This window comes from Balaenoptera physalus, assembly GCF_965194825.1.
Source record: "Balaenoptera physalus genome assembly, chromosome: 19".
NCBI classification, from domain to species: domain Eukaryota; kingdom Metazoa; phylum Chordata; class Mammalia; order Artiodactyla; family Balaenopteridae; genus Balaenoptera; species Balaenoptera physalus.
Genome location: NC_138900.1, coordinates 49,796,798 through 49,818,857, shown reverse-complemented (window position 1 = coordinate 49,818,857; position 22,060 = coordinate 49,796,798). Strand labels below are relative to the sequence as shown.

General features: G+C 37.5%; 1 protein-coding gene and 1 long non-coding RNA gene across 2 annotated transcripts in view; one reads left to right on the top strand and one right to left on the bottom strand.

Annotated features, from left to right (window-relative positions):
- Window positions 1–22,060, bottom strand: part of NFATC3 (nuclear factor of activated T cells 3) — a 124,535-nt gene that overhangs the window by 21,545 nt on the left and 80,930 nt on the right. Inside the window, 4 exon segments of the mRNA XM_082436038.1 lie at window positions 6,441–7,442; window positions 14,056–14,182; window positions 15,506–15,561; window positions 21,039–21,179. Of these exon segments, the coding sequence (XP_082292164.1) occupies window positions 6,441–7,442; window positions 14,056–14,182; window positions 15,506–15,561; window positions 21,039–21,179 (1,326 nt within the window).
- The window catches only part of LOC309648059, a 71,367-nt gene continuing 52,313 nt past the window's right edge, over window positions 3,007–22,060 (top strand). Inside the window, exon 1 of the long non-coding RNA XR_014256453.1 lies at window positions 3,007–3,301. This is a non-coding gene — a long non-coding RNA (uncharacterized lncRNA). The remainder of the gene's footprint in view (window positions 3,302–22,060) is intronic.

The window sequence follows — 22,060 nt, the reverse complement described above, 5'->3', positions numbered from 1 at the left end:
CACAACTACTGCACCTGCGCTCTAGAGCTCGTGAGCCACAACTACTGAGCCCATGTGCCACAACTACTGAAGCCCGTTTGCCTACAGCCCGTGCTCCACAACGAGAAGCCACCACAATGAGAAACCTGTGCACCACAACGAAGAGTAGCCCCCGCTCACCGCAACTAGAGAAAAGCCCTCGCACAGCAATGAAGACCCAATGCAGCCAAAAATAAAAACAAACAAACAAACAAACAGAAATCAAAAAGAAAAGATATATTAGGTTGGACCACCTAAATATTTTACATTTCTATAGATCAAAACACTATTTTAAAAACTGGTAAACAAACGAACTGGCAAAATATATATGCAATACATGTGAGACAGAAAATTAATTCATTAATTATTTTTAAATACACTTTTTGAAGTGAATTTATTTTGAAGACTTCTGATATGCTGTGATATGCTGGCTATTTACTGGTAACCTCTCTTGGATTTTTCCCAGTTTATGTATAAATTTTAGTGTCAAGTTGATTCAAGGAAAAAATTTTGTTCATATGCAATATAACTAATTTGGGCCATGTGAGATAATACAGACACACCTGATATGAGAAATAAAAGGTCTTCTCAAATGCTTGCCCTTGCTTCACTGGGTCTAAAAATTAAATTTTCTTATTATATGTCCAAGAGTGGTTGTGTTTAAGGTCCTGAATCCCCATCATGATCTGTTCTGCATAAGCCATGATCCAAAGCCTACATGGGTATTATTTGTGGGACTTTTTGCCTCTGGAATTATCCATCATAAGTATGTTTGAGGCTGGATGGTACATGTATGCCTCCCAGAAGAGTATTCATGAGTTACCCAGAGTCCTAGTTAAAAGAGAAAGTTCAGTATTATCTACCTCCCTCCACTACTGAGCCCCTAAGTGATTCAACACCTCATTTGGGACCCATTCTCATCATTGGCTATGCATGGCTTTCTTTTGTTTTATTTATTTAAATACAATAAACACCAGTAAACGAGTATCCAACAGGTGGGCTAGCACACTGACAATAATATTTACCATTCTGCTCCTCCATACCAGTCTCCTGATTTCCCCATCCAAGTTAATCACCTGAATCTTGTATTTATCATTTCCTTGCAACTGGAAAGCAGGTTCATCTGCTTGTCACCTATATAGAACTGCAGCAGCAGAGGTCATGTCTAGAGTCCATGTTTACAGTCAAATTAGCAATTGCCCTACATTCAGGATCAGCATGTTACTGCACAGAGCCTGCAAGTGGCAGTGTCAGTTTTCACCACAGCAGCAGGTCAGGCTATATTTAACATGTACCCTCTTCTCTGCTGAAGAGCTGTAGCTATGGCTCTGTTAGTTTGTGAACAAAGAAGGACAAGAGGGAATTGAGGGACTCTAATGGAAAGTTCTTACTGGATTCAGCTCAATCACAAATTAAATGGGCCTGTATTTAAAAGTCTAAGACAGTCTAGTTTAACAATACTATAATCTTAATTAAAATGCTTAAAACACAGCTGTGACAATTTCTATATTTTTGTACTGTTTTAATGTATATCACTTGGTCCAAATCTGGGACATACACACTATAATGCACAGAAGTGTTTAGGAAAAATTACAGCTCCAGGCACACAAACTTTACCATCTGAGTAAAAACTCACTGATAATTTTACAGAGTAGCACATGCTTTCCAAGCAGGGGCAATGGTACACTTAGGTAGCAAAGAAAAATGAAAGTAGCAAAAGAATTTTGAACAATACTCTAATTGGTTGAGTAAGTATATATTACAGCCTTCCAAGGGGACTGCTTGAAAGAGAACATCAATTGGTAAAGGTCAGTATTCTGCTGCTGCTACTACCCCAAGGAGTAATCCCCCTGAGGAGGGAGCCACATTACTCTGAAAACGAGAAACGCTTCTGGGACTCTCCTGAGTTTGGAAGATTGACATGAGGGGTCAAAATCACCTCAATGAACCTGAACAAGGATAACTGCAAAGTTTAGTCGTGGGTTCCAAAAACATATGTAAAAATCCATGGTGGAGGGGTGGGGGGTGGGGATACAGAATGGATGTGATTTAGTTATGACTAATGACTAGTACTTATGACTCACTAAATTAACAGCAAGATGAAGCTAAGAAAATCCCCTGACCTAACACCAAACTGATAAATAAAGTCTTCTGAACAAGGAAGGTGACGGTCCCAATCCACTTTGAGCTGGCTAGAGTGTTCCCTTCTGGATATGCACTACGAAAAGGAACCAAACACCAGGGTTCAAGCAGAAGGGAACTAGCATGTTAGTGAGGCTGAGGGAAGGATGAAATTGCTGGAGTGTTCTTAAGACTTGGGAAAGAGATCAAGATTTCACACATGTGAAGGATTATTACAGAACAATGATTAGATTTGTTCTGCATGATTCCAGAGGCACCAGAGCCCACATAAAACAAAGGCAGCTGGAACTTAAAAGGCCCTGAGATGTTCCAAAGAATCTGGAGATGAAGAGACCAACAGGAATATAATATCACTAGGGATACCAGAGTATGAATTCCAGTGTGAAAGATGAGGATGGAGTAGAGAGCCTTTAAAACTTCATCTATACTGAGAGTCTAGAATGGCCCCTCTCACAAACCAAGGCTCTGCTGAGGAAACAGCATTTTCTTTCATCTATTCTGCTTGCTCTACATCCACAGTCTCAAACCACAGACTGATGAAAAACATGATTGCAGATACTGAAAAAACTCTTAGAGTACTGAATTAGGAACCAGGAGACTTGGGTTTTAGTCTTTACTCTGCTATTAAATCAGTGTTACCCTGGATGAATACCTTAAGCTCTCTAAAACTCAGATTCTTTATCTATAAAATGGGGGAGCTGTATTAGAGTATTTTTAGTTCTACAAGTCTTGAATTTCTGAGCTGAGGTGCACTAATATCTTCTCTATTAAATGTCACTGAATTTATAATAAAAAATTAAGGTGTTAATGTCCATTTATTTATTTATTTATTTATTTATTTTATTTATTTATGGCTGGCTGGCTGGCTGGCTGGCTGGCTGTGTTGGGTCTTTGTTTCTCTGCGAGGGCTTTCTCTAGTTGCAGCAAGTGGGGGCCACTCTTCATCGCGGTGCGCGGGCCTCTCACTATCGCGGCCTCTCTTGTTGCGGAGCACAGGCTCCAGACGCGCAGGCTCAGCAATTGTGGCTTATGGGCCTAGTCGCTCCGCGGCATGTGGGATCTTCCCAGACCAGGGCTCGAACCCGTGTCCCCTGCATTGGCAGGCAGATTCTCAACCACTGCGCCACCAGGGAAGCCCAATGTCTGTATTTCTAAAAGTAACAGTCAAGTAATACCTGAATGATTCTTGACAGACTCCATCTTAATTAAAAATTTCAAAAATAAAAAGGATATTTTATTTGTTTTAATCTTTAATTTGATAAAAAAGAAAGGGGTAAATAAATATAAAACAAATAGGATTAATGAAAGTTATTAGGATTAGATGGTAAGTATATTTAACTAGTATAACACAAATTTAAAGAAATTACTTGTGTCCTCTAGTTGTGGAGTGGAAATTACTTTGTACTTAATACTTAGCACAATATAGAAAAGTTAAAATAAAACTTGAGCTCAAGCTAACTGCAAAGTTCGCTTTAAGTACTTCTAATCCTTTTTGGCATGTTTTATGGCTTACTTTTAAAGCTTACCAGAAAGGGGCCATTCAAGTACTACAGAGTTCCAAGTACTAGGGAGTTCAAGGCCTATGAAATATGTTATTATTGTTCTTTTAATGAATTTATATTAAAACTCTGCAGAACTGTAGGATTTTCTAAGCCTCTAGTTTACCTTCAAAGGCAAATCCAAAAAAAAAAGGCAAATCCAAATAACATAATCAATGAGTCAGTTGGCAAACATCAAAAATTCATTTGATATTTGATAGCATCAAAATGTAAATTGCAAAAATTATACATCAAATAATCGGAGGTGCCCAGGAGTGTATTTTAGTTCTCCCACCCCCTCTTTAATTACTGCTAGCACCACTGAGCTTCTTTTTTTTTTTTTAAGCATTTTTGTGGCTGCACCGCACAGCATGCAGGATCCTAGTTCCCCAACCAGGGATTGAATCCACGCCCCCTGCATTGGAAGCACAGAGTCTTAACCACTGGACCACCAGGGAAGTCCCACCACTCAGCTTCTATCAAGTCTCCTGATAGGTAGCAATAAGGGAATTCATTAGCCAGTCCTTGTCCTCTGTGGGGAACTTTGCTTAATTGTGAATGGAACAAAAATGAAATTGCTTTTATACTTGCCCTCATAGACCTCATTTTTCCAGATTCTCTGTTTCTGCAACACATCTTCACATATTCAAAAGAATCTTCACATATTCAAAAGATGAAATAAATAAAAATTCCATAAAGCCTTTCTAAAAGTTCCAATTTGCTGTCCCCCCAAAAATCACTCAATCTGTGGTAAATTAGAAAGAGCAGGTTCCAGCTTTGGTCTCTTTTTAGAAAAACAGTCTTCATTTGGAAAGACAACGAGCTGGAATACCCAGCAGCTATGAGACCTGCTTAATAAATCTTGTGTTTTCAGTGGCATCACTGAAGTGGTAGGTTATCACACTCCAGGTCTCACCCTTTGTTTCAGGGATTAAAATTCTAAACACAAACCTTGAAAGCAATACAAGTGTGACAGATCAGATGCTGTTGTGAACATATATTCATGCAGTGAAATTCTGCACATGCATTCCTAGAGAATGTTCCACTATTCTCTAGGAATTAAAAAAAGCTTGGGGGATCCCCTTTAGTGCTGCGTTCTAACCACCACGGCCTGCTGTTGCTGGGGGGCAGCTGTAGTACTGCAAGAAAAAGACTAGACTGAAAAGACCTGCCTCCAGTCTCAGCTCTGCTACTTACCAGTTATGTGACCTTCAGAAAGTCTGATTCTCTAAATATAGCTATCTAGAGGATTAGTAAGAGTTAAATTAGATAACAATGCTATGCAAATTGTAGGTTTTGCTTGTTTACAGCTATACCTTCTGTTTATACACAAATGACCTGGCATATCCCCTTGCGGCTTTCAGCCATCCTCTACCATGCCATCTGCCCTCCAGCCACAGAAAATCATGCTTTCCCAGACATAGCTCTATGTTTCTGCTTCTGTTGTCTGGTTTTCCCTTTGATTCTCATTTACTGATACTATACTTGTTCTTAGCCAAAAGGATAAGAAGTGATTGATCCTTATTTACTGAAAAATATACTCATCCTCCAAGACTGGCTTAAAAGTCATCTCCTCAAGGAAGCCTCTCTGAATCCTTCTTATAGAATCTTTCACATCTCTTTGCTGATCTCCCAATGTGCTTCTTTTATATCTTGGTTGTAAGTGACTAAGACCTACTGCATCATTGTATCCTCATATACTGATCTGACAGTAAAGCCCTGGTGCCAGGTCAGGGGTAAAGTGGGGGCTCCCACATTTTATCATTTTATTTACCTTCCTTTTCCCTTATGTTTGGAATTTGGAATTTAAAACCAGCTTTGCAACTAAGTAGTAAATAGCCTCTCCAGATGTATAAAGGAAATGGCTGACCTAGAGTTACTTTTCTACAGATTAATACAGAATCAGAGAGAGAATTAAAATTCTATATCCATGTTTCAAATTTTTCATATTGTACAACACTTACAGGTAGCTTTCACTGAATTCCTATTTAGACAAACTTTCACTACCATATAAATGACAAAGCCAAGAATAAACTAAAATTATTACCTGAAAATCCTACCTTGGGGGAATTTTCAATTATTAAAATAATTAATTTCCAGAGTTTGCTGTCCAATTTATGATTTCATAAAAATAGAGGTTTACATACCAACTTGCTACATTTACATAAATAGCTTCTTTTTATCATGGTGCCAACAGCTGTACCAGCAGCAGCAAACCAGTCTGGTCTTGTACTATCACCACTATCTGACTCAGCAAGCTGGCAGGGCCACAGAGAAGCAGGTTCTTTACTTGTATGAGTCTCCTCAAGGACAAGAACTCTATCCTCATACCTTCCTAGTATTCCTAGCATTTAACTCTGTTCCTTGCAAAGAGATGGCATTCTGCAATGTTTAGTGAATTAACACTTCTGAATTCCATTCTCTAGACACTGTGACCTCACTGTACGTTCTGAAAGGAAAAATGCTCAATAAAAGCTCACATCTTCATTTCCATCACAAATGGGTGGTAGGTTATTACTCAAGGTCTCACCCTTCGCAACAGATATAAGTGGTAAAATAGACTTTAAAGCATATATGTTCATGTCTATCTTCAGAGTCATAGATCAACATATTTCTAGTAAAAACAACTTATTAAAAAGCCCAACCATATGCCAATAAACAATCCATGGTAACTTTCTCATGACTCTTAAGGGAAGGAAGTTCCTGGATCTTCACTGCTTCAAAGCATAAAGATGAACTTACCATCATCTAAAGTGATGTCCTGAAGACCAATTGTAGAAAAGTTAGGTTCCTGCTCTTCAGGTTCAGGTTTAATGTTCACAGTTGCCTCATCAGGTGGAAATGAAGCTGGATCGCACAAACTGTGACATAATAAGGATGAAGGTGCAGAAAGACCTCCCTGGCCTGTACTTTGTGCTTGAGTTGAGTGCTGTCCAGAATGCATTCTGGTGGCTAGAGACTGTGATGAGGCAGTTCCTGAGCTAGGAGACTGGTAAGGCATAGGCTGTAGCTGAGGAGATGGTGGCCCAGAAAGTGGTGAACTGGCCAAGGGATGAGAGGCTGCTTGGGAAGCTGTTGTAGCAGTCCCTGAATGTGAAGGACCATACGTAATGGGTTGTAACTGAGGGGAAGGCTGACCTGTGACCTGATCAGCCACTGGAGAAGAAAGAGATCTTTGTCCTGTGTTTGAACAACAGTATCCCATTGACGGCAGATGAGGCAAGGTCTGCACAGAATGAGGTGTGTGGGCTAAGAGATGTCCTGTTGAGCCTGAATTTGAAGAATGAAAAGGTATGGATGATGGTGGCTGACAGCCAAGATTTATTAAATTAGGAAGAGCTGCATCCTGCTGAAACAAAACTGGATCAAATTCTTGACTAGAGGCAGCATTAACAGGAAGACAAGTTGGTCCATTGAATACGACATTAGTTTGCATAGGCTGATAGGAAGACCCTACAGGAGGTGTTGGTGTGACTTGAAAAGGCTGGTGCACAACTGAAGAAGGTATCACATGCTGTTCTTTACCAGCACTCTCATCCCTACACTGCAACTGTGGCAGATGGGCTGAGGTTACCATGGATGCGTATGTTAGCTGGATGGGACAAACCAAGCTTCTCTGTGCAGACAGTACACTGTCATGTAGGTGTCCTGTATCTGAAGAAGGCCTCTGGGTCTGGACAGGATGAGGCAATGATGGAACTGAAGACAAATCAATCTCTTCTCTGTGTTCTTGCTTCATCAAAACTGAAAAGAAAGTGATTAATGCAAATGTTATTACATAATACATAAAATAATTATGAAAGGACTTCATTCTAGGCTACACAACTGTAGTGCACACACAAGCCAGGGGTTGAAAACTCAAATGCCTTCAGGGAAGGCAGATAATATAAAATATGTGAAACCAGTAAATAGAAGACAACACGGAGCGGTTCTTGCTTCAAAAGTATTCAAGTTAAAAAAAAGAAAAAAACCAATACTGCATAGACCTCTATGAAATGATGTTGGAAAGATCTCTAAGACACGTTGTTAAGTAAAAAAAAAGTCAATTGCAGAACATGTGTACATGTCACAGTTCACGTAAAATATTGTGTGTGTATATATACATACGCATATACACATGTACACATGTTTTTGCTTATATATGTGTGGATATCTCTGGAAAGATGCACAGGAAACTGATAACTGTTGGGTTTATTGCTGGGAAGGGAAACTAGGTGAATAGGGGATAGGAGCATGAGGAAGATTTACTTTTTACTGTCTAAGTTTTGGGGCCTTTTGAATGTTTTCCACCATGTATATATATTACTTATTTAAAAATAAATAATTTTTAAAAAACCCCAAGATCATTATGAGGTAGGGATTATTATTATCCCTGCCTTATAGATGAGTATACTGAAGAGGAGATTAAAGACACTACGACCTCACAGCAGCTAAGTCGTATCATAAGGACTTGAACACAGGTTTTTCTACCTCCAAAGTCCATGCTTTTATTCACTGCAGTATACTGTATTACCAACGGAAATTCTACTTCACCATTCCACCAAGCAAGCAGAGGTTACAAATACCAATCATCATCCTTTATGACATTAGAAAAGTAGCAGATCCATGATTTAGGATGAGTCTACTTGATGAAAGGACTGCTTAAAGTAGGAATCAATGCATTTTGCTTATTTTATTTAATATGCATATCAAAACAGAAAAGAACCGTCAGTTAATTTATTGTGTGTCAAAACAACTGATGTCATTGTTTCTCTTGGCAAGCACTTCAGTCCATTTTTCTAAAAATTATCTACTTTAGCCTCCTATTGAAGTGTTATAATACATTTAAAAATAATTTTCCTAAATTCACATCTCATTGTTCCTTCCAAGTTTGTACTAAGAATTAACATAATTAAAATTTTCATGATCTTCACAAAATATAAGAAACTCCATTTTATGTCAAAGGAAAATAACGAGACCCAAAGCAAGGTCAAATCTCATCTGTCCATTTATCAAACCTTTGTCAAGTACAAGTCTCTTCACATAAGCATGGTCTCAATCTGAGGAAATAAAGGTTAAGAATTAAGATAGCCCTGATAGTATATTTTACTGTAGAAGAGGTAATTAATGGAGCACTTGTTTGGGGTGCATTTGAGTTCTGCACTTTGCTCTGGCTTCCTAGAAGAACAGGATGGGTTCATTATTCACCTGCTTTAGCCTCTAAATCTGCAACTGGTGAGCCCACCTCTAACAATGAGACAACAACCCTAAGGACCGAGAGAAAGGTATATCATCAATCTTGTTGCTTCTGCCACAATGCTCATGTTCTTGACCCAGACCTCCATCCAGTTTCTGATTCTTGCTCAGGTATTTCAAGTATGGTTCACCGTGTCTATTGGCTCCTGACCTCTCTAATGTCTTTTTCTTTTTCTTCTCTTTTTTTTTCCCCCTAATGTCTTGATGCACTTACTTTTCTTCTGACTTTGGCAGAACTAGAACTTTGTCCTTGGACTACTAGATTTTTTTGTCTTCTGTTTCAGCTCCTACTCTGGTCTCAGGAAAGCTACAGTGAATCCTATATCCAGAGTCATATTTCTACGTAAGGAAGGAGAATATCCAAAGAAAGCCTACTCTCATCCCTTAATCCTGAATGGAACAGGTGGGGCCCTTGGTTACATAAGTGGTTGGTTATCGTGCACTAAAAAGGAGACAGAGGGACTGAAAACTACAGCATAACATCCATCTTTTTTGCATGATCCAATCCTTATTTCTATGTTCCTGACTGACATCTGGGTACCCAGATTGAGAATTCTGCTCTACTAAATCAAGTGCATTTCCACTCTGCCAAATCAAGTATCACTCTTTTTGTCTAAAAGAGATTCAGACTCCAACCTGACCAAACCATAAGAAGTCCTCACTGCTGGTCTATGGTAATTTATTCTTGTTTGGAGGGAAATACAGTTAAACAGATCTTATAATATCTACAATGAGATGAGTTTTAGAAACAGAATATCTCTACCTTTTGTATTATACATGCTAATTCTCAAACTTAGAATGTTGATGAACAGAGGCATCCAGAAAAAGAAAAATCAACTGGACTAATGGTTTTCAAACCATGAGAAGCCTCGCACTCTTCTTCAAGTGGTGGATGTAGAAGAACAGGATGTAAAGAGAAAGAGCTCTGGATTTCCTTTTCCAGTGCAAAGAGAGCAGCCAAGCTAGCTTTCATCCTTTTTCATACACTGGCTTTTTGCGTAAGATTTTATTTGAAGAATAAACAACCTAAGCAATTTGAAAACCACCGCTTTAGTATTATATCCTCATTTTATAGAGGTTAATCAGTAGGTACAGTCTGTGGCAGAGCTGAGATCTGATCTCCTGACTGTAAGGCAGGCTTTTTCTCCCAATCTAAACAACCACAATACAAAAGTCAGTCTGTCCATTCAACTATTTGGAACACAGAATATACCCTTCCACAGGCAAAATATTATACATGAGAGTTTGGCTCTAATGCTGCTCTGAAAAATCCCCATGATTCCAAAAACCAGAGCTCAGATGGTACCCCCAAGTACAAATAACTTCTGCTGGGCTTCAGAGGGAGACACATTTCCTCTAGGGTGGGGGTAGAGTCTCCCACATTGGAAGTTCTGAAGCCAGAAGCTGGGCAGAAGTTCAGGCAGCACCACTAAGGAAGGACTGTGTGCTCTATTACCATCTGCGGTAAGGGTAGTTTGTGAATCATACACATATGCTGCTAACTGTCTTCATTCTACAAAGTAAATGGATTGTGGGACAAATAATACTAAACACAATCCCTAACTTAAAAAAATTTTTTTTTAAATCAGCCACTTGCAGCTAATGATTATTCCTCCATTGGATATTGATAATGGTCAGATCCCTATTGCTAGGGGGTTGCCAAAAAGGAAACAAATTAACAAATTCTTTAATAAAAAACATGCAACTTATGAATACCTAAAATTTTTATAAAATTAAAAAGGAATTATTGCCCCAACATAAACAAATGGCTAAAATCTCTAATATAAAGAATTCATAAAATTTAAAAGACAAACACAATAATTCTAAAATAACAAAGGGTCATACAGTAGAATACTAAAAAGCTATCAAAATTCTGTTAAACTCTATCTGCTGATAAGGAAAAATAAAAATGTTCAGGTTACAAAATTAGTATATATAATATAGCATGGTCCCATTTCTATTTTTAAAAGGATGTATCTATATATGGATCAAAAGGATCTAAAAGGAGAGAATGACAGAGTGGAAGAGAATATGGGTGTTTTAAAAATTTTTTTTCAACTTGTCTTTAAAAAAAATTCACAGTTATGTATTTGCCTTTGTAAAAACTTTATTCAAAATTTCATTTTAGAAAAAAAGTGAAAAAAGCCAAATGTTACAGACAAAAGGCAGTAATCAACCACAATAAGGACTGTCCAAACACTCCTGTGTGTCCACTCTTCCTTCGTTAGTGTGTGCCACCTGATTTGTATTCTGTCAACCATAAAGCCAGTTATGACAGCTCCAGGCCAATACAATATCTCCCTGCACTCTGGAGCCCCACTGATTTCCATTCTTACATGTAATGCCCTCTAGGACTCTGCCTTTATATTGTCCTCTCAATTCAAGAGCTGATAATGTAAATGCTCCTTTCTGTTTGCCTATTACCACCACTATGATGGTAGTAATCAACACCTCTAACATGACATGCTGACCCTATTGTCTTTTTACCCCAATTCTAGAAGCTCTCTCCCTTCTTATTCAGGTTAGATTCTATAGTTCCTCATCTCAAAAGAATTTGCTAACATTCTTGGACCCTGTTGTCTTTAGTAACTCTCACCCTGGAAGAGCTCTACTATCCATATTTTACCACCTGCCCTGAAGAACCTGAGTGCTGCTTAAGAAAGTTACACAGCAGAGCTAATTAGTATCCATAAATTAACCAATATCAACATCAAAGGTGCCCTTTGATCATGCCTAGAATCCTATTACATTTCTGTGGTAACTTTTCCCTCTTTACAACAACTTTTTCAAACTTCTCCACACTGTTAAACTGCCAAATCACTGACATTCCCCTCTCTCTGCTCACAATAGGAGACTTCATGTCATTCTTTACAGAAACAAAATTGAAGCTATCATATGGAAACTCCCTAAACTCTCCATTACTAAATCTGTAAACCTTCCTAATGTATATCCATCTTGTTCATCTCCTTTACCTTCCCTCCTGTTCCTTCTCCCATTTAAGGTCCATTCCAACTTGCATATTTTAAATCCTATCCTCTCCCATCCTTCCCAGAAACTTGATATTCTTTATCATCACTGATGCTCTCTCCTCTGTATACTCAAAATACTCTAGCTGTCTGAATCACCTTTTTAACCTTCTTGGGCCTCTCCCATATAAATCTCACCCTCCACAGTTAGTAAGTTGAGAAAAGACTAAAACTGGTCAATGACATCTTATAAAGTGACAGAAGAAACATGGGAAAAATTATTTTTGAATTACAAATCTGATCACGTCACCTCCCTATTAAAACTCACTTCTTACAACTCTTTTAATACTCTATGATCCAACCAACCATAAGGCCTTTGCATATGCTACTGCCTTTATGTGGAATGTTCTCCCACACTTTATCTAACAGTAATTAATAGTATAGACTGTACAGTCATACTGCCTGGATTAAAATCTCACCTCTGCCTTTATTAGCTGTGTGATCTCAGTTCACTCACTTGCCAAATGGGAAGGGCAACACTACCTACCTTATAGGGTTATGGGAGGATAAATGAGTTATTATGTATAAACTGCTGAGAATAGCACCCAGCACACACTAAATGCTCTATATGTTTACTAAATAAATGAACAAACAGATGTAGTCTAGGATACGTTATGAGCCCAGACTCTGGAACCAGACTGCCTATGTATGATGTTTGGCTCTAGGACTTATGCTGTGAGACCTTGGGCATATTACTTAGCCACTCAGTCTCCTCATTTGTAAAATAAGACAATAACCTATCCCATAGGTTTATTAAGAGGATTAAATGAATACAGAAAGGTCTTAGAACAGTACTAAAACATAGTAAATGTTACATAATAATAAACTATTACTATTATTTTCCAGTTCTCAACTCCTCATAGAAGTCTTTTCACAACCAATTAGCCTAGACAAGGGTCCCTCTGTTATTTTCACCCACAGCACTGTTTCCCTTTCCTTAACATTCCTTATCTCTGTTTCTAATTACAAATTTGTAAGTAATTTATTTATTTAGAGGTTTATTAGCTTCTATTTGTTCCACTAGATTATAAGCTCCATGAGAGAAGCTAAGAGAGGTTTTACCCAACTAGTGTGCACCCTTAAATACTTATTGAATTAATGAGTAAATGAAATGGCTAATCAAAATCTTTTGTTTTCAAAGGTTTGTATTCTATTTGAAAATTATCTGAAATATTTTATTACCAAGTAATGTATTAACATGATCAAGTAATAATAATTTTCAGATTCTGGAATATAAGTGGCCTTCAGAGGCTCTAAATGAAATACAGCCAGGCTTTAAAGAATATGATGACAAATGAATGACTAATAACCAATACCCTCTCAAATTCATGTGTTTGTTCTTTTCATTTACTATAAACCATTTAAAAGTTTTTACAACAAGTTTTGAAGAATAAGGTTCACTATGATTTTTTTATCATTATATGTTCTGGTGACAAATGCAGTACCTAACACAGAGAAGACCTCTATAAATGTCTGTTCTCTAAGTATGTAAACATCAGCATGAATTACTGCATATAATATTCATGTGTCACAATCCAGATCTGGAAAATTACAGCACTTGAACTACTGCAGGAAGAGGTGTGAAAGCATCCTTTGTTATGGTGTCTCTATAAAATCAGGAATTCTGCCATCAATGTCATATTCCCCCAAAGCCAATATATGCTACAGTTGCTGCTTGCCAAATGAAAATTTAATGAGAGATTTTCCATTTTGATTTGGAATGGTTGAGATGAAGACACTATGAAACAGGCACACTGCCTTTCTGCAGTGCTAAGGGCACAAGGAAAGTTCACACATATTCACAAACACCTACTATTCCAACAGTGCTGGTGATTTTTGGTAACTCCTGAAAAACAGACTTCAAATCTATTGATACAATCTTTTAATTTCCTTATAATAAGTGACTACAAAATAACAATTGCTATCAGATCTAATATTTAAAGTCAATACAAACTTTACTGATTAAGCATGAATTGGGATTTTTATTGATTATAAGGACCCTACCTTTAAACACTCTAATACAGGATTCATTGAATAACTTTTTATTCATTATGAAAGAAAGCTCTATAGTAAACCATCACAACAACTCCTCGTACCTGGTGTGTAAGTAAAACGTTGAGACTGGCTTTTTTTCCTCTTGCCATTGCAAAGATAAAAGTGCACCTGCACTGCAGCTGTAACTGCTGGGTTATGATATGGAGGAACTTCAAGGACAATGTGAGCCTAAGGAGCATGGAAAGCAAGATTGTGTTACACTCAGAACTAAAAATGAAATGCACCTGCTAAACTTAACACGTCTCATGAGTCTTAACTATTCAGGCTCATTATGCGAGTAAACTGGTATATAAGTCATCTGGAGATTTACTCTATGGATACCTCAGTCTTAACAGAGAAAAGCTCTTTCAAGTAAACCATTAAAGGAGAAACTGCTTTTCACTCACCCACTTGGGTTTCTAGTTGTAGCAGAAATCAAAAGTCTTACATACTATATAGCCAGATATTTTGCTCTAATAAATATTAGATATTACTATACACCTTAAGTGGAAGTCTGTTCTAATTTTTAATCAAGTTTAATAGCTCCCAAGTTGTGTTACAGTTTAGATTTCTTATCTTAAATTTTTTTTTTTTTTTTTTTGGGCCTCACTGCGCAGCTTGCAGGATATCTCAGTTCCCCGACCAGGGATTGAGCCTGGTCCACGGCAGGGAAAGCACCGAATCCTAACCACTAGACCACCAGGGAACTCCCTTATCTTAAATTTTATATTCAAAATGTTCCAAACTGGCAATACACAAAATCTGCATCTATATTAAGAATAATTTTACATATGCAGGGTGAAAACTTTTAGCCCCAAATCAAGTGCAATCCTTTTTTTTTATTTTTAATCTTTCGGCTGCACCGCACAGCGTGTGGGGATCTCAGTTCCCCGACCAGGGACTGAACCCGCTCCCCCTGCATTGGCAGCGTAGAGTCTTAACCATTGGACACCAGGGAAGTCCTCAACTGCAATCCTTAATCTAACTTCTCTAGGTCTTTGGAGAGCACTGTAGGAAGTGGTACTGTCTATCCCAGAAAAAATTCTGTCTCCATTCCAACCAGGATGAAGGGACCACAACTTTCAGTGCTGATTCCTGGAAGGCTTAATGTGAAGGAGTTGGAAATAGTGTATTAAATACACAAACCCCTGAGGGCTTGTCCTCCTCCTATTTTTTGCCCACTGTGTAAGTTCTTCACTGAATTTGTTTGATCTCTTCACTGAATTCAGAGAAATAAATCAATAACTTCAGTAAGAACCTTCTAATAATCTTTCATTTCTAATTTCTCCTTTCCTATACACAAAAAAGGGGAAGAAAGACACCAACTGTTTATCTTTCTTAAACTTTAATTTTAGTACCAGGAAAGTATCTATCTCACATCCAAACTTCTAAAAATTCTAATTTACTTTTCCATTACTCAACAGACAAGACTCCTCATCTATACCATAAAGCAGCATTATCCAATTTTCTCATTAAGTTTCTTACATATTTCTAAAGAAGTAAACTTCTTACCCCTTGACATTTTTCTTTGATTATTTTCCCTTCTACTTCCCACTGAGGTCGTCCATCTATTGACGGAAACAATTTAGAGTTAAAAGGAATTCAAGTCAAAAAGCATACAAAATCTAATGTATTTAGTATCACAAATTTATTGGCAAAAGGAACCTTTATCTCGCTGACTTCCATTATGAAATAAAATGTGTACCCACGGGGAAAAAATGCGGAGAAAGATCTTGGGCTGCCCAAGTTTGCAGGGCCCAGAGAGTTTATTCTACTAAGTGATGTTTGAAAATCTTCTGAAAACACCTCTACCAAGTGGTGGTCAACTTCTGCTTGTATGCCTTAAGTAATGGGAAACTCAATCCCTATCCAAGTAACCCATTTCATCTTTGGATAGTAACTGTTGCTAGAAAATTGCATCTATCTTCATGATAGACGACACCTGTCTCCTTCTAGTATCCAACCTCTGGTCTAAGCACTATTCCTTGTAGCCACCACCCAAAAATCTTGAGCATCTCTGTGAGACAATACTTCAGATGTTTAAAAGAAGCTCTATTTGCCTGTGTCTCTTTTTCTGCTGGCTAGCACCCCCAGTTCTGCATTTATCCCTTAAACAATATTTTAGCCTTCCTGGTCACTCTTCTTTGAATTCTCCTCCAGTGTGACCATCTCCCTCCAAATGCACCAGGCTCAGGACTGAGTAGACCAGGTGAGAAATGATCCAGAATGATAGAGTGTGACTGAGGCTCTTGCCAAATTATGTGGAGATGCTGTGCCTCTGTTAATAAGTTTTCTGGGGCAGCTACACCATGCTGACTCATACACTTACTGTGTGGCCAGCAGTGTCCCTCTGTCTGCCACATTTCCTACTGCCAAGCTCAAGCTCCCACACTGTGTACTTATGCAGCTGGCTTTTTTTTTTAACCCCCAACCCTTGTTATGTTAATTTCCCCCTACTAGACTTCATTTTCTAAGATTGCTTGGCTTGTCAAGATCTTCTTAGATACTGATGGTCTTATGAACTATTTCCTAGGCTTTCCAGATTTGTGTCACCTAAAGATCTGGCCAGCACATTTTCTGTCTCTTCATCCCAAGTGAATTATTTACCTGGGGAAAGCCCCACCTGCTACTAGAGCTCTCACTCCAGCATTCTTTTTATGTCATGGGCATTTACCCAGTGACTAACCCATGCAAGTATCTTCACAGTTAGCATGACTTCATCTGGTCTGTGAAAATATCAGAAGACTCAATGAAATGCCGTCTAGATTGTGACTATCACTTTCCAGTCCAATATAGCTAAGAGCTACCCTTGTGCACAAGAAATACTACAGACAAATGCTATGCCTACTCAGAACTACAGCTCAGTTCAGCAATCATCTGCTGGGTCCCAACATGCTAAGCACTTTGGGTTGCTGAGATAATGGAGATAGGATACCCTGCCTTCAGTTTGTGGATGAAAGGCAAATATAAACAGTTCATTATAATGAAATGTGGTGGTTACAATAACTAATAAAAGAGTATTCTGGATGTCCTAAGAGCACAGAGGTCAGGGTCCTTAACCTAGTCTTGGCACTGTAAATACTGCTGCAATGAACACAGGGGTGTATATGTTTTTTCAAGTTAAGTGTTTCTGTTTTTTTCAGATAAATACCCAGAAGTGTACCACTAGATCATATGGTAGTTCTACTTTTAATTTTTTGAGGACCCTCCAAAATATTTTTTGTAGTGATTGCACCAGTTTACATTCCCACAAATAGTATGCAATGACTCCCTTTTCTCCACATCCTTGACGACACTTGTTTTTTTCTAGTCTATTTAATAATAGCCATTCTAAGAGGTGGGAGGTGGTATCTCTCTATGGTTTTGACTTGCATTTCACTGATGATTAACAATGTAGAGCTTCTTTTCATATCTGTTGGCCATCTGTGATCTTCTTTGGAAAAAAATGTCTATTGGGATCTTCTGCCCATTTCTTAATTGGGATTGTTTGATTTTTTGCTATTGAGCTATATGAGCTCTTTATATGCTTTGGATAGTAGCCCCTTATCAGATATATGATTTGTAAATATTTTCTCTCATTCAGTAGGTTGCCTTTTCATTTTGTTGATGGTTTCCTTTGTTGTGCAGATGCTTTTTAGTTTGATGTAGTCCCTCTTGTTTATTTTTGCTTTTGATGCTTTTGCTTTTGGTGTCAGACTCAAAAAATCATTGTCAAGACCTATGCCATGGCTTACCACCTACGTATTTTTCTAGTTTTACGGTTTCAGGTTTTACATTCAAGCCTTCAATCCATTTTGAGTTAATTTTTGTGTAGGGTTTAAGAGAGTGGCCCACTTTCATTCTTTTGCATGTGGCTAATTTTCCCAATACCACTTATTGAAGAAACTTGTTCTTTCCCCATCGTGTATTCTTGGCTCCTTTGTTTTATATGATTTGACCATATACGTGTAGGTTTATTTCTGGGCTCTCTATTCTGTTCCATTGATCTATATGTCTGTTCTGATGCCAATACCATACTAATTTAATTACGATAGCTTTGTAATATAGTTTGAAATCAGGGAGTGTGATGTCTCCAGCTTTGCTCTTCTTTCTCCAGATTACTCTGGCTATTTGGGGTCTTTAACAGTTCCATAGAAATTTTAGGATTGTTCTATTTCTGTGAAAAATGCCATTGGAACTTCGATAGGGATTGCACTGAATCTGTAGATTGCTTTGGGTAATATGGACATTTTCACAATATTAATTCTTCCAATCCATGAGCACAGAATATCTTTCCATTTATTTGTGTCTTCTTCAATTTCTTTCATTAACATCTTGTAGTTTCTGATACATAGGTCTTTCACCTTCTTGGTTAAATTTATTCCTAGGTATTTTATTCTTTTTGATGCAATTGTAAATGATATTTTCTTAATTTCTCTTCCTGATAGTACATTATTATATAGAAATACAACATATTTTTGTATATTTGTTTTATATTTATTGTATATTTGTTTTATATCCTGCAACTTAACTGAATTTATTAGTCTTAACAGTTTTTTTGATAGAGCTTTATGGCTTCCTATATATAATACCACATCATCTGCAAATAGTGACAGTTTTACTTCTTCCTTTCCAATTGGAATACCTTTTATTTCTTTTTCTTGCCTAACTTTTCTGGCTAGAACTTCCTATACTATGTTGAATAAAAGTGGCAAGAGTGGGCATCCTTGTCTTCCTGATCTTAAGAGGAAAAGCTTTCAGCTTTTCACCATTAAGATATTAGTTATGGGCTGGTCACATATGGCCTCTATTATGTTAAGGTACATTCCTTCTACACCCTCTTTGTTGACAGTTTTTTTAAGTTTTTTTTTTTTAATAAATTTATTTATTTATTTATTTTTGGCTGTGTTGGGTCTTCGCTGCTGCACGTGGGCTTTCTCTAGTTGAGGCGAGCAGGGGCTACTCTTCGTTGCGGTGCACAGGCTTCTCACTGTGGTGGCTTCTCTCGTTGCGGAGCATGGGCTCTAGGTGCGTGGGCTTCAGTAGTTGCAGCATGCAGGCTTAGTTGCTCCGTGGCATGTGGGATCTTCCCAGACCAGGGATTGAACCCGTTTCCCCTGCATTGGCAGGCAGATTCTCAACCACTGCGCCACCAAGGAAGCCCAACAGTTTTTTATCATAAATGGATGCTGAATTTTGTCAAATGCTTTTTTTAATCACGATAATGTGGTGTATAACGTTGACTGATTTGTGAATGTTAAACCATCCGTCTATCTCTGGAATAAACCCCACTTGATAATGGTATATGATCCTGTTAAAGTACTGTTGAATTTGGTTTGCTAATATTTTGTTGAAGATTTTTGCATCTATGTTCATCAGGGATATTGGCCTGTAATGGTTTTGATATCAAGGTAATGCTGGCCTCAGAAAATGAGTTTGGATAGTTCCCTCCTTTCCTGTTTTTTGGAAAAATTTAGAAGGCTTGGTATTAGTTCTTCCTTGAATGTTTAGTAGAATTCATCAGTGAAGCTGTCTGATCCTGGACTTTTGTTTGTTGGGAGGTTTTGATTACTGATTCAATCACCCTACTAGTATTTGGTCTGCTCAGATATTCTATTTCATCATGATTCAGTCTTTGGTAGGTTGTATATTTTTAGGAATTTATCCATTTTTTTCTAGGCTGTCCAATTTTTTGGCATATGATTGTTCACAGTGGTCTCTTATGACCCTTTGTATTTCTGTGGTATCAGCTGTAATATTTCCTCTTTCATTTCTGATTTTACATGAGTCCTCTCTTTTTTTTCTTGGTGAGTCTAGCTAAAAGTTTGTCAACTTCGTTTCTCTTTTCAAAGAACCAGCTCCCAGTTTCACTTATATTTTCTATTGTCTTTTTAGTCTCTATTTCACTTATTTCTGCTGTAATTTTTGTTATTTCCTTCCTTCTACTAACTTTGGGCTTCATTTGTACTTTTTCTAGTTCCTTGAGGTGTAAAGTTAGGTTGTTTGAGATTTTTCTTGTTTTTATTTTTTTAATTAATTTTAATAAGTTAAAAAATATATTTATTTATTTGGCTGCGCCAGGTCTTAGTTGCAGCACATGGGATCTCTGTTGCAGCGTGCCTCAACGTGGGATCTTCAGTTGAGGCATGCAGGATCTTTTAGTTGTGGCATGCGGGCTCTTAGTTGCAGCATGCAGGATCCAGTTCCCTGACCAGGGATCGAACCTGGGCCCCCTGTATTGGAAGTGTGGAGTCTTAACCACTGGACCACCAGGTAAGTCCCTAGCAAAATGTTTTTAAGGGTCATCCATGTTGTAGCATTAATCAGTACTTTATTCTTTTTTATGGCTAATTAATATCCCATTGTATGAATATATCACATTTTGATTATCCATTTATCAGTTGATAAGTATTTGAGTTGTTTACATTTTTTGGCTATTATGATTAATGCTGCTAAAAGCATTTGTGTCCAAATTTCTGTGTGACTTGTATTTTCAATTCTCTTGAAGAAATATTGGGGGATTCTTTTACTTTTGAGACATCCTTAATGAGAACTTAATATTCACATGAAAATTTAATAAATGTTTGGTTTACAGTAAAATCTGTGTAAATGATGCCTATAGCTTTAAGAAAACTATTTTGTGATTAATGTCAGTGAAACATCTGAATAATTCACTTTAACCTTTTGCCCCTTAGTCTGAGGTCAATCAACTCAAATCTTATTTATCTATCTATCCATTTATTTATTTATTGAAGTATAGTTGATTTACAATGTTATGTTAGCTTCTGGTGTACAGCAAAGTGATTCAGTTGTGTGTGTGTGTGTATATATATATATATATATTTATTTATTCTTTTTTGGATTCTTTTCCATTATAGTTTATTACAAGATACTGAATATAGTTCCCTGTGCTCTACATTAGGACCTTGTTGTTTATATAGTATATATAGTAGCTTGTATCTGCTTATCCCAAACTCCTAATTTATCCCTCCCCCGCTCCTATCCCGTTTGGTAACCATAAGTTTGTTTTCTATGTCTGAGTCAACTCAGATCTTATATTATTTACCTTGTCCTTTTTCAAGAAAGATGATTTTGGATTCTGGAAGAAAATTAGATCCAGTAACAATCATTTCATGACCTCCATTTACAGAACAACTGTTGATACTGTACTTCTCAATATGAGGAAGTTCTTGAGCAGACCGCTGGGCTGTTTTTTTGTTTTTTTAAGAGTTGAGAAGAAACAAAATATTAGTTTACACTCTTTCATATGTAAATGACAAAGTCTAGCTATAAAAGAAGCAACTCTGGGTTTTTAAAATGCAAGGCAATGGTAACAATATCCACTAAAATAGCTATGCTATTTAGAAAACAAAATAGATTTATTAGAGTCATGTGATTTTAAATAATTTTCTTAGACTACAACTATAGAGAAACTAATAAAGAGAAATTAATTAATGCCTACAACTTATATTGACTCCAACACATTCACCTCATCCACTTTTCTCTTTTTAGCTTGTCTTTAATACATTTCTTCCCCACAACTTGTCTGTTAAAATTGATAAATTTAATATAATTACAAAAAGCAAATTAGGGGCTTCCCTGGTGGCGCAGTGGTTGAGAATCTGCCTGCCAATGCAGGGGACACGGGTTCGAGCCCTGGTCTGGGAAGATCCCACATGCCGCGGAGCAACTGGGCCCGTGAGCCACAACTACTGAGCCTGAGCGTCTGGAGCCTCTGCTCCGCAACAAGAGAGGCCGCGATAGTGAGAGGCCCGCGCACCGCGATGAAGAGTGGCCCCCACTCGCCGCAACTGGAGAAAGCCCTCACACAGAAACGAAGACCCAACACAGCCAAAAATAAACATAATAAATAAATAATAAATAAAAATTTAAAAAAAAAAAAAAAAAAGCAAATTAAATCCGAAGATGCATAATTATATTGCATACAATTAAAAGAAGACAAGTTTCTAAAGGACAAACACCAAGTAGCCCTTTCATTAAGAAAATAACTAGATCATCAGTGAGGCATCAGGATTACATTTTGGACATCTTCTAAATAACTGAAGTATACATGAAGTACACATTTCA